At 39.5% G+C, this 13,459-nt stretch overlaps 1 protein-coding gene across 1 annotated transcript in view; it reads right to left on the bottom strand.

Annotated features, from left to right (window-relative positions):
- The window catches only part of VPS13B (vacuolar protein sorting 13 homolog B), an 828,197-nt gene extending 816,358 nt beyond the window's left edge, over nucleotides 1-11,839 (bottom strand). Inside the window, 2 exon segments of the mRNA XM_043601463.1 lie at nucleotides 10,917-11,095; nucleotides 11,529-11,839. Coding sequence (XP_043457398.1) covers nucleotides 10,917-11,063 — 147 coding nt within the window. The 5' untranslated portion in view covers nucleotides 11,064-11,095; nucleotides 11,529-11,839.
- Nucleotides 11,840-13,459: the final 1,620 nt, after the last annotated feature.

Raw genomic sequence — 13,459 nt, 5'->3', positions numbered from 1 at the left:
AAATAAAATGGATGTGACCACAGCTCCGATTGAAGAGGCAGAGGAGAGAAAAGGTGAGTGAGAAGATAAAATTATGGAAAAAGAGGAAGCTGAGAAAAAGAGAGATAAAAAATCCAGGACTATGAGGAGAGAATTAGAGAACTCAGTGACACAATTAAACATAATAACATATGCATAATTGGAATTCCGGAGGAGGAAGAGAGAGGCAAAGGTGCTGAACATGTACGTGAAGAAATCATAGCTGAGAACTTCCCTGATCTGGGGAAGGAAAAAGGCATTGAAATCCAAGAGGCACAGAGAACTCCCTTCAGACGTAACTTGAATCGATCTTCTGCACGACATATCATAGTCAAACTGGCAAAATACAAGGATAAAGAGAAAATTCTGAAAGCAGCTAGGGATAAACATGCTCTAACATATAAAGGGAGACTGATAAGACTCGTGACCGATCTCTCTTCTGAAACTTGGCAGGCCAGAAAGGAATGGCAGGAAATCTTCAATGTGATGAACAGAAAAAATATGCAGCTGAGAATCCTTTATGCAGCAAGTCTGTCATTTAGAATAGAAGGAGAGATAAAGGTCTTCCCAAACAAAAACTGAAGGAATTCATCACCACTAAACCAGCCCTACAAGAGATCCTAAGGGGGATCCTGTGAGACAAGGTACCAGAGACATCACTACAAGCATGAAACCTGCGGACATCACAATGACTCTAAGCCCATATCTTTCTATAATAACACTGAACATCAATGGACTAAATGCTACAACCAAAAGACACAGGGTATCAGAGTGGATAAAAAAACAAGACCCATCTATTTGCTGTCTACAGGAGACTCATTTTAGACCTGAGGACACCTTCAGATTGAAAGTGAGGGGACGGAGATCTATCATGCCACTGGAAGTCAAAAGAAAGCTGTAGTAGCCATACTTATATCAGACTAACTACACTTTAAATTAAAGGCTGTAACAAGAGATGAAGAAGGGCATTATTTAATAATTACAGGGTCTATCCATCAGGAAGACCAAAAATTATAAATGTCTACGTGCCGAATACCGAATACGGGAGCCCCCAAATATATAAAACAATTAATCACAAACATAACCAACCTTATTGATAAGAATGTGGTAATTGCAGGGGACTTTAATACCCCACTTATGGCAATGGATAGATCATCTAGACACAGGATCAATAAAGAAACAAGGGCCCTGAATGATACATTGGATCAGATGGACTTGACAGATATATTTATAACTCTGTATCCCAAAGCAACAGAATATACTTTTTTCTCGAGTGCACATGGAACATTCTCCAAGATAGATAACATACTGGGTCACAAAACAGCCCTTCATAAGTATACTAGAATTGAGATCATACCATGCACACTTTCAGACCAAAATGCTATGGAAGCTTGAAATCAACCACAGGAAAAAGTCTGGAAAACGTCCAAAAGCATGGAGGTTACAGAACACCCTACTAAAGAATGAATGGGTCAACCACACAATTAGAGAAGAAATTAAGAAAGATATGGAAACAAACGAAAATGAAAATACAATCCAAACACTTTGGGATGCAGCAAAGGCAGTCCTGAGAGGAACATACATTACAATCCAGGCCTATCTCAAGAAACAAGAAAACTCTCAAATACAAAATCTAACAGCACACCTAAAGGAAACAGAAGCAGAATAGCAAAGACACCCCAAACCCAGCAGAGGAAGAGAAATAATAAAGATCGGAGCAGAAGTAAACAATATAGAATCTAAAAAAAACTGTAGAGCAGATCAATGAAACCAAGAGTTGGTTTTTGAAAAAATAAACAAAATTGATAAACCTCTAGCCAGGCTTCTCAAGAAGGGAGAGGACCCAAATAGATAAAATCATGAATGAAAATGGAATTATTACAACCAATCCCTCAGAAATTCAAGAACTTATCAGGGAATACTATGAAAACTTATATGCCAACAAACTGGAAAACCTGGAAGAAATGGACAAATTCCTAAACACCGACACACTCCCAAAACTCAACCAAGAAGAAATAGAAAGCTTGAACAGACCCATAACCAGCGAAGAAATTGAATCAGTTATCAAAAATCTCCCAACAAATAAGAGTCCAGGACCGGATGGCTTCCCTGGGGAATTCTACCAGAAATTTAAATAATACCTATCCTTCTCAAGCCGTTCCAAAAAATAGAAAGGGAAGGAAACCTTCCAGACTCATTCTATGAAGCCAGCATTACTTTCATTCCTAAACCAGACAGAGACCCAGTAAAAAAAGAGAACTACAGGCCAATATCCCTGATGAATATGGATGCAAAAATTCTCAATAAGATACTAGCAAATCGAATTCAACGGCATATAAAAAGAATTATTCACCATGATCAAGTGGGATTCATTCCTGGGATGCAGGGCTGGTTCAACATTTGCAAATCAATGTCATACATCACGTTAATAAAAGAAAAGAACCATAGGATCCTGTCAATCGATGCAGAAAAAGCATTTGACAAAATTCAGCATCCTTTCTTAATAAAAACTCTCAACAAAGTCGGGATAGAAGGAACATACTTAAACATCATAAAAGCCATTTATGAAAAGCCCACAGCTAACATCATCCTCAATGGGGAAAAATGAGAGCTTTCCCCGAGATCAGGAACACGACAGGGATGTCCACTCTCACCGCTGTTGTTTAACATAGTGTTGGAAGTGCTAGCATCAGCAATCAGACAACAGAAGGAAGTCAAAGGCATCAAAATTGGCAAAGATGAAGTCAAGCTTTCACTTTTTGCAGATGACATGATATTATACATGGAAAATTCGATAGACTCCACCACAAGTCTGCTAGAACTCATACATGAATTCAGCAAAGTCGCAGGACAGAAAATCAATGTACAGAAATCAGTTGCGTTCTCATACACTAGTAATGAGGCAACAGAAAGACAAAGAAACTGATCCCATTCACAACTGCACCAAGAAGCATAAAATACCTAGGAATAAACCTAACCAAAGATGTAAAAGATCTGTATGCTGAAAACTATAGAAAGCTTATGAAGGAAATTGAAGAAGATATAAAAGAAACGGAAAAACATTCCATGCTCATGAATTAGAAGAATGAATTCTGTTAAAATGTCAATACTACCCAAAGCTATCTACACATTCAATGCAATCCCAATCAAAATTGCACCAGCGTTCTTCTCAAAGCTAGAACAAGCAATCCTAAAATTTGTATGGAACCACAAAAGACAATGAATAGCAAAAGTAATTTTGAAGACCAAAGCAGGAGGCATCACAATCCCAGACTTTAGCCTCTACTACAAAGCTGTCATCATCAAGACAGCATGGTATTGGCACAAAAACAGACACATAGACCAATGGAATAGAATAGAAACCCCAGAACTAGACTCACAAATGTATGGCCAACTGATCTTTGACAAAGCAGGAAAGAATATCCAATGGAAAAAAGACAGTCTCTTTAATAAATGGTGCTGGGAGAGCTGGACAGCAACACGCAGAATGAAACTAGTTCAGTTTCTTACACCATTCACAAAACTAAACTCAAAATGGATAAAGGACCTGAATGTGAGACAGGAAACCATCAAAACCCTAGAGGAGAAAGCAGGAAAAGACCTCTCTGACCTCAGCCGCAGCAATTTCTTACTGGACACATCCCCAAAGGCAAGGGAATTAAAAGCAAAAATGAACTATTGGGACCTCATGAAGATAAAAAGCTTCTGCACTGCAAAGCTGATTTGTTGATTGCAACAAAACTAAAAGACAACCAACGGAATGGGAAAAGATATTTGCAAATGACATATCAGACAAAGGGCTAGTATCCAAAAGCTATAAAAAGCTCACCAAACTCCACACCCAAAAAATCAAATAATCCAGTGAAGAAATGGGCAGAAAACATGAACAGACACTTCTCTAAAGAAGACATCCAGATGGCCAACAGGCACATGAAAAGATGCTCTACGTTGCTCATCAGGGAAATACAAATCAAAACCACACTCAGCTATCACCTCACGCCAGTCACAGTGGCTAAAATGAACAAATCAGGAGACTACAGATGCTGGAGAAGATGTGGAGAAACGGGAATCCTCTTGCACTGTTGGTGGGAATGCAAACTGGTGCAGCCGCTCTGGAAAACAGTGTGGAGTTTCCTCAAAAAATTAAAAATAGACCTACCTTATGACCCAGCAATAGCACTGCTAGGAATTTACCCAAGGAACACAGGAGTGCTGATGCATAGGGGCACTTGTACCCCAATGTTTATAGCACCACTTTCAACAATAGCCAAATTATGGAAAGAGCCTAAATGTCCATCAACTGACGAATGGGTAAAGAAATTATAGTTTATATACACAATGGAATACCACATGGCAATGAGAAAGAATGAAATATGGCCCTTTGTAGCAACGTGGATGGAACTGGCTAGTGTTAAGTGAAATAAGTCATACAGAGAAAGACAGATACCTTACATTTTCACTCTTATGTGGATTGTGAGAAACTTAACAGAAGTCTATGGGGGAGGGGAAGAAAAAAACAAAAGAGGTTAGAGAGGGAATGAGCCGAAGCACAGAGACTCTTAAAAACTGAGAACAAACTGAGGGTTGGTGGGGGGTGGGACGGAGAGGAGGGTGGGTGATGGGTATTGAGGAGGGTACCTTTTGGGATGAGCACTGGGTGTTGTATTGTACAATTTGACAATAAATTTCATGTTAAAAAAATAAAATAAACATTAAAAAATAAATAAAATAAACAAACATTAAAAAAACTAAACAGAATTTAGCAAATCAATGCCAACCACACATAAAAAGGTTAATATATAGTAAGTATGGGTTTTATACAAGGAATGCAAACTCCATATAAAAATTCAATGTGGGGCGCCTAGGTGCCCTACTTGGTTAAGCGTCTGACTTTAGCTCAGGTCATGATCTCACAGTTCATGGGTTTGAGCACTGCATCGGGCTCTGTGCTGACAGCTAAGAGCCTGGAGCCTGCTTCCAATTCTGCATCTCCCTCTCTCTCTCTGCCCCTCCCCCGCTAGTGCTTGCACTCTCTTTAAAAAAAAAAAAAACACTAAAAAAAATAAAAATTAAAAAATTAAAACTCAATGTAATTCACCACATTAACAGAATAAAAGAAAATGTACTAAAATGTAATCTCAATTACACTAAATGTACTATTAGATAAAATTCAAATCCATTCATGATTTTAAAAACTTGTAAAAAGGAAGAACAAAAAAGTATTTACGTTTAAGAGTATTTATAGCTAGTAACATGCTCAATAGTAAAATACTGAGCACTTTCCTGCTGAAGTTGGGAACAAAGAAGAATGTTAATTTTCTACCCCACAGTGCAATAAAGAAATAAAAGGTACAAGCACTGGAAAGAAAGATGTAAAACTGTCACTATTTGCAAATGGCATGACTGTGTACATAGGCAATCCAAAAGAAAAGACCAAAAACTGTTAGACAAGTCAGAAAGGCCAATGAATGGAAGGTGAATATACTAAAACAACTGTATTTCTGAGTACTGATAACATACTTAGAAAATAATTTTTTAATTTTTATTTAAATCTAAGTTAACATACAGTGTAATAATGATTTCAGCAGAAGTTAATGATTCATCACTTACATATAACACCCAGTGGTCATCCCAACATGCCCTCCTTAATGCCAATCACCCATTTAGCCCATTCCCCCAACCCACATCCCTCAAGCAAGCCTCAGTTTGTGCTCTGTTTTTAAGTCTCTTATGGTTTGCCTCCCTCTCTGTTTATCTTATTTTTCCTTCCTTTCCCCTATGTTCGTCTGTTTCTTGAATTCCACATATGTATGAAATCATATGCTATTTATCTTTCTCTGACTGACTTGTTTCACTTAGCATAACACACTCTACTTCCATCCATGTTCTTGCAAATGGTAAGATTTTTCTTTTTGATCACTGAGTAACATTCCATTATATGTATGTATGTGTGTATGTGCGTGTGCGTGTGTGTGTGTGTGTGTGTGTGTATAACGCATCTCCTTTATCCATTCAGTCAATGGACATTTGGACTCTTTCCGTAATTTGCCTATTGCTGATAGTGCTTCTATAAACATTGGGGTGCATGTGCCCCTTCAAATCAGCATTTTTGTATACTTTGGAATAAATACCTAGTTTTTATTGCTGGGTCATAAGATAGTTCTATTTTTAATTTTTTGAGAAACCTCCATACTGTTTTCCAGAGTGACTGCACCAATTTGCATTCCCACCAACAGCACAAAAGTGTTCCCCTAGCTCTACATCCTTGCCAACATCTGTTGCTTCCTGAGTTATCAATTTTAGCCATTCTGACAGGTAGAAGGTGGTACTTCGTTGTGGTTTTGACTTGTATTTTAGAAAACGAAAAATTTTTTAAATGCTGCTTATACCAAAGATCATGTTTAATGATATATGTGCAATGCTTCTCAGAAAACTTCAAATCATTGCTGAGAAAAATTGAGGACCTAAAAATACACAAAGTAATGTTCTGTACATGGATTTAAAAACTCACTATGTCAACAAAATATGCGTTAAGGTTAATTCCTCCCAGAGTAATCTGATTTGATGTAATCGCAACAAAAATGTCAGTGGGTTTCCCCTTTGGAGGAAAATTAATTCTAAAATTTACAATTTGAAATTAAAACGTATAGGGAAATGCAAAGGACTTACAACAGTTATGACAAGAAAAAAAGAACAGTTACACAAATTACACTATGAGATACCAAAATGTACTGTAAAAGTCAGTATGGTAGTGACACAAGAATAGACTAATGGGCTACAGAGCAGATACAGAGTTCAGAAATAAATCCACATACATTTGACAACCTGATTTGCAACTAAGACTTCAATTCAATAGAAAAAGAATGGTTCAACAAGTGGTGTGAATCAACTGATTATCAAAGAAAAAAAGGTACATCTTAACCTCTACTTCACACTTATAGAAAAATTAATTTGGATAAATCAAAGAAAATAAAGCTTCTAAAAGAAAACAAAAAGCAATATGCAAAAACAATGAAACTGGACCACTTACTTATACCATACACAAAAATAAATTCGAAATGGATTAAAGACCTAAATGTGAGACTTGAAAACATAAAAATCCTGGAAGAGAATGCAACAGTAACTTCTTTGACTTAGCCATAGCAATTTCTTTCTAGATAAGTCTCTGGAAGCAAGGGAACTAAAGTACAAATCAACTATTGGAACTTCATCAAAATAAAAAGTTTCTGCACAGTGAAGGAAACAATCAACAAAACTAAAAGGCAACCTACAGAAGGGGAGAAGATTGCAAATGACATCCAATAAAAGGTTAGCATCTGAAATTTATACAGAACTTATCAAACTCAACACCCAAAACATAAATAATCCAATTAAATAATGGGCAGAACACATGAATAGACATTTCTCCAAAGAATACATACAGATGGACAACAGGCACATGAAAAGATGCTCAGCATCACTCATCATCAGGGAAAGGGATACAGGCATCCTGATAGGTATAGCAGCATTATCAACAATAACCAAATTATGGAGAGAGACCAAATGTCTGTAAGTAGATGAATGGATAAAGAAGCGATGTGTGTGTGTATACACACAATGGAATATTACTCAGCCATCAAAAGAATGAAATCTTGCCATTTGCAATGACATGGATGAAGCTACAGTATATCATGCTAATTAAACTAACTCAGAGAAAGACAAATACTATATGATTTCACTGATATATGGAATTTAAGAAACAAAAAGGAGCACAGAAGGAAAAGAGAGGCAAACCAATTAACAGACTCTTAACTATCGAGAATAAAGTAATTGTTACCACAGGAGGGGGGAGGGGATGGGTGAAATAGGTGATGGGGATTAAGGACTGCACTCATCATGACGAGCATGGGGTGATTCAAATAAAAATACCCCCCCCACACACACACACACAAAAGAAAAAACACAAAGAAAACAAGAGAATATCTTCATGTTCCTGGAATAAGCAAATATTTCTTTTTTTTTTTAATTTTTTTTTAACGTTTTATTTATTTTTGAGACAGGGAGAGACAGAGCATGAACAGGGGAAGGTCAGAGAGAGGGAGACACAGAATCTGAAACAGGCTCCAGGCTCTGAGCGGTCAGCACAGAGCCCGACATGGGGCTCGAACTCACAGACCGCGAGATCATGACCTGAGCCGAAGTCGGACGCTCAACCAACTGAGCCACCCAGGCGCCCCAGCAAATATTTCTTAAACACAAAAGAAAAGACTGAAAACTTAGACCTCAATGAAATTATGAGCTTCTATTCACCCAAAGATAACTTTAAGAGACTAAAAAGACCAGCCACAGACTGGGAGAAGATACTGCAAAACATACTTGGAAAAGGACTCATTTCCAAAATATGTAGAGAACGACCACACGTCAATTAAAAAAAAAAAATACCCAATTTTTTTAAATTTTTTTAATGTTTCTTTATTTCTGAGACAGAGACAGAGCATGAACAGGGGAGGGGCAGAGAGAGAGGGAGACACAGAATCTGAAACAGGCTCCAGGCTCCAAGCTGCCAGCACAGAGCCCGACGCGGGGCTCGAACTCACGGACCCTGAGATCATGACCTGAGCCGAAGTCGGACGCTTAACCGACCAAGTCACCCAGGCGCCCCCCCAATTTTTTAAAAAGGCGAAAGAATAAAGGCTTTACAAAGAAGTATATCCAAATAGCCATAAGCAGCATATGAAAATGTGCTCAACATCACTAGTCATTAGGGAAATGCAATTTTCTTAATTTTTTTAATGTTTATTTATTTTTGAGAGAGAGAAGGAGAAAGCACGTGCAAGCAGGGGAGTGGTGGAGAGGGAGGGAGGGAGACACAGAATCTGAGGGAGCTATTAGCACAGAGCCTGATGTGGGGCTCGAACGCACTAACAGTGAGATCATAACCTGAGCCCAAGTCAGATGCTTAACCAACAGGGCCACCCAGGTGTCCCAGGACATGCAAATTTAAACTGATATACCACTACACACCCACCAGAAAGGCTAAAATTAAAATAACAAACATACGAAGTAATAGCAAACATTCAAAGTAACTGGACCTCTCATACACTGTTGGTGAGAATGTAAATTAATAAAACCACTTTGGAAAACTATTTGGCAGTATCTGTCAAAGTTCAATATATATACACACACACACACCCCCTAAGTATACACCTAAGGGAAATTGTCCACCAAAACACATGTACAAGAATGTTCACAAGAGCTTTCTTCATAATAACCAAAAGTAGAAAACATCCCAATGTACATCAATGGAAAAATAAATTGTGAATCTTTAGCCAATGGAATACTACAAGGCAATACAAAGAACTATAGCTCCTGCAACAGCATGGGTTGACCTTAGCCATAAGGTCAAACAAAAACAGCCACACACATGTGATTCCAATTCATTAAGGTTCAAGAACAGGTAAATTTCTCTGTGTATATATAAGTCAGAATAGTCACCTGTTTTAGGGATAGGGCTACTGATTTGCAAAGGGGAGCCATGCAGTGCGCAGGAAATATTCTGTATCTTTTTTTTTAATGTTTATTTCTTTATTTTGAGGAAAAGAGAGCCCACATGAGCAGGGAAAAGAGCAGAGAAAGAATCGCAAGCAGGCTCAGTGCTCCAGCCAGATGGTAGGGGAGGCTCGATCCTACAAGGAGACCACGCGAGCCGAAATCAAGAGTCCCACGCTCAATTGACTGAGCTACCCAGGTGCCCAGGGAATATTCTATTTCTTGATTGAGATAGCAGTTACACAGGTGTATACATACATAAAAACTGAGCTATATACTTAGGACTTGTGCTTTTAAAAAATGAAGATATTAAGATAAACTTGGAGAAAAAGGGAAGGAACCAAGAGTACTATTTCTTAGTGATAACTCTAGATTACTCAATAATACAGGAAGAGTGGAATATAAAAATTATTAACTTTCACCATCAGATTAAGACTTCCCTTATCTCCTATGCATGATGATACCTGCATTGATACGTGCATAGGAAAATGTCTGGAAACACCCAAATAAAAATATTAATAGTGGACAGCCCTAGATAGTGGGAGTAGACTTTCATTTTTTTTTTTACTTAATAGCCTTTGCATATGATTTGAATTTCTAATATTTAGTGATATTTTTACTTTTTAATTTAAAAAATAAAATAAAAGCCCTTACTAACGCTTTAAAAAAAAAAAAAAAGACTTCCCTTATCTCCTACAAAGCGGTTGGTCTGGCTCTTCTGAGTTTCCACAGATAATTTTTGTATCTCCAGGCCTAAGAGAGTTGCCTGGCATGTTAGTAATAAATGAACTCAATGAATTAATATATGAAATTTTAAATTACAGTTCATTTACACCAGACCAACCTCAAGCTAACAGAAAAAAAAGCCTAAAAAGTGAGTAAGAAAGTTTTTAATTTTGCTGGCATTCTCAATTTGGGTTTACTCAATTCTCTGAAGATGCCACAGATAATGTCATCTTTCCTACTTAAGAGGCAGCACTTTCTTGCTATCTTTCAGACCCTTCCATTCCCCAAAAGAGAATGGCAATGTAATATTTTCCAGCTTCATTCACAATCTTAGCAATGTATATTAGCCTGTCCGGTAATGCTTGCGAACTAAGTAAGCAGACTGAACAATTCCGGCAAGCACAATGAAACTGTTTTCCTATTTGTTGAGGCACCTTTTAGGAATCCAATTCTAACAAACCATCACTAGTAACAAACCATGAAAAAAAAAAAAAAAAAACTTCCGTAAAAGAAGGTCTGTAGTTTCAGGGTAACCCAGAATACTTTAACAGAAAATTTAAGCTTTTAAAGCACAAAGCCGAAGTGCAGGAGAATTCCTAAACAAGCTGTAAATGTTTCCAGGTAATGACAGCTACACAGCTTACCTGTTCCAGCACATCCAACTTTAACTCGAGCTTGCTGAGAACCACGTCTCCACCCCATAGTGAAAGCTGTAGATCTGACGGCTTTAAATTCTTGATGTAGCGATTCACATAGCTCATTAAAATTGGAGTCACATAGGACTCCAGCATCTTTTAAGGTGCAGAGGAGTCAAAGTCAGAAGCTGAAGGGGGTAAAGGCAAACATGAAAAGTTACTGAGTCGGTGGTGCAGCCAAAGAAAAAGCATTTCTCAGGAGGGGTTGAAAAGGCCGAAAAGCAACAGTCCCCACCAAAGCAGCCGCTCGCCTCCTCCCAGAAGCCGAAAAAAACGAGTGGACTCTCTCCTCCAACTGCGACTTCCTCGCTAGTACAACTCCCCTCAACTCGCCTGGCGAAGGGTGGGAGGAATAGGGTTGAACTGAAGACAGCGAATCCCCTGTAGTGGGAGAATGAAGCGAGCGGGATCCCCTTTGGCCGCCACAAACCCTCACCAACCCAGCCGTCCCACGAGGCCCTCGCCTCCAGGAACCCAGCCGGATCTACCACCGTAGAACTCGGACGGGAACAAGGCCGGCTCCCGCCCCGGGGCCGTACCGCACCCTCCGCTGACACTTACGCCAAAAAGTACTGTGGCGTCCCCTCCACCTCCCGGTACCCGGCACCCGGCACCCGCCCCCGGCGGCGGCGCAGCTCCGGTACGGAGCCACTTCCGGGTGTTGCCCCTTCGGTGCTCAAAACAAACTGTCCCGCCACCGCCACCACTCGACTCCGCAGCGGGGCCGGAGCTCCCAGGCTGTAGCAGCCACTCGGCGCGTCTTCTTGGAGACCTCTCGTGTTGGGCTAGCCTGGTCCCCGCTCAGACCCCGCCAGCGTTTTAAGACAAAGCTCTAGGAAATGCGCGGGGGAGGTGGGCGGACCGGTAAAGAGGGGACACCGGCTATCCGGAAGTGGCGCTCCGAGGCAAAGCAGCTGCGGGAGGTTGAGGTCGCGTATGGGTGGGGAAGTACAGAGGGCCTCTGGTCGGATGAGGAGGAAGAAAGCGGATACCAAAGCCCCGAAAACACAAGTGACTTTTGTTTTTCTTGGGAAACGGATCTCCTGGGGAGAGGAACTTGGGTTCAGTAGGCAGGGCAATAGCGAGAAGGCCGCAGGTAGGAGCAGCGAGGTGTTGCAGGCGGGGGCAGATTTAAATTTCGATCCGAGGTTCACTTGCTGGAGGAAAAGTGGAAAGTTAAAGGAATTAGGATGTGTAGTTTAGGGGAATGCATTTTGACCAAACGTGTGGACAAACCCTCGCGCTCTTTGGCAAAGCAGTGGTTGAGTATGCCTAACTTTGCTGATGCGGGCGGGAAAGGAATGGCTAAAAAGAAGATCGTGAAGAACTATTATTGGGTTGCAGTCTGATGGACTTTCGAAAACTCGAGGGACTATCTGAAGGAAGAAGGATATAAAACCCCCAGAGATAAAATGAAAAGAAATAGCTGATAAGAAATGAATTCAAGACTTTTAAGAGGCTATGTTGGTTTTGTTAGGACGAAATGAATGTATAAAATACTACCTCTCCTTCCAGTATTTTGCAAACTAACAAAACAGAGAAACTCAAACACCTGAGTCAGAAAAATATACACTGGGTTTACACAGAACATGCTCCCTGATTTTTGGCCAGACTTATTCTAGGTAACCTCAAGAAAAAAATTACTGCATTTTGAAAATAGACTTGCGTTATAAAGTGATTAAAATACCCACGCATATTGCTGCATTTAACAAAATAGTTCATAGTATTTAAAAATTTTTAGGGGCGCCTGGGTGGCGCAGTCGGTTAAGCGTCCGACTTCAGCCAGGTCACGATCTAGCGGTCCGTGAGTTTGAGCCCCGCGTCAGGCTCTGGGCTGATGGCTTGGAGCCTGGAGCCTGTTTCCAATTCTGTGTCTCCCTCTCTCACTGCCCCTCCTCCGTTCATGCTCTGTCTCTCTCTGTCCCAAAAATAAATAAAAATGTTGAAAAAAAAATTTTTTTTTAATTTTTTAAAGCTCTTTACTGGAATTCAAGTTATGATTTCTTGAAACAGTGTTAGAAACGGCAATAGAAAAGAGACATAAGTGAAGATGCCAAGCTATTTAGATTTTTTATTGTTTATGAAAGTTTCGGGGGGGAGGGGGAAGTAGGTAATTACTAATTCAGAGCAACTGTCCCCTCACAAAAAGCCTGATGAACAACCCATGTAATCTGGGTCTTATTAAACCCCACTGAATTAGCAAAGTAAACTAAGTAATTTGTTAGTTATCTATTTCACCTGAAAAGCAAAGAGGCTGCCATGACTAAAAAATCTTAATATAGAAAAATAGCTCCACTAATTGTATGAAAGCCCTAGTGATCTAGAATTGAATCTACAGGTCTTGTTCTAGAGAAAGAAAAAGGGCCTCGTCTTAACTTGTGTGGCAATTTAATATATAAGAACAGTGATTTAATATAAACTTAACTAGATTTTTTTACCATGCTGTATAAACAAATAATGATGTACTAGACAATTTTTGTTCTAGGATGCCA

This window comes from Prionailurus bengalensis, chromosome F2 (genome assembly GCF_016509475.1).
Source record: "Prionailurus bengalensis isolate Pbe53 chromosome F2, Fcat_Pben_1.1_paternal_pri, whole genome shotgun sequence".
NCBI lineage: Eukaryota > Metazoa > Chordata > Mammalia > Carnivora > Felidae > Prionailurus > Prionailurus bengalensis.
This window is presented reverse-complemented; position numbering and strand designations above follow the sequence as displayed.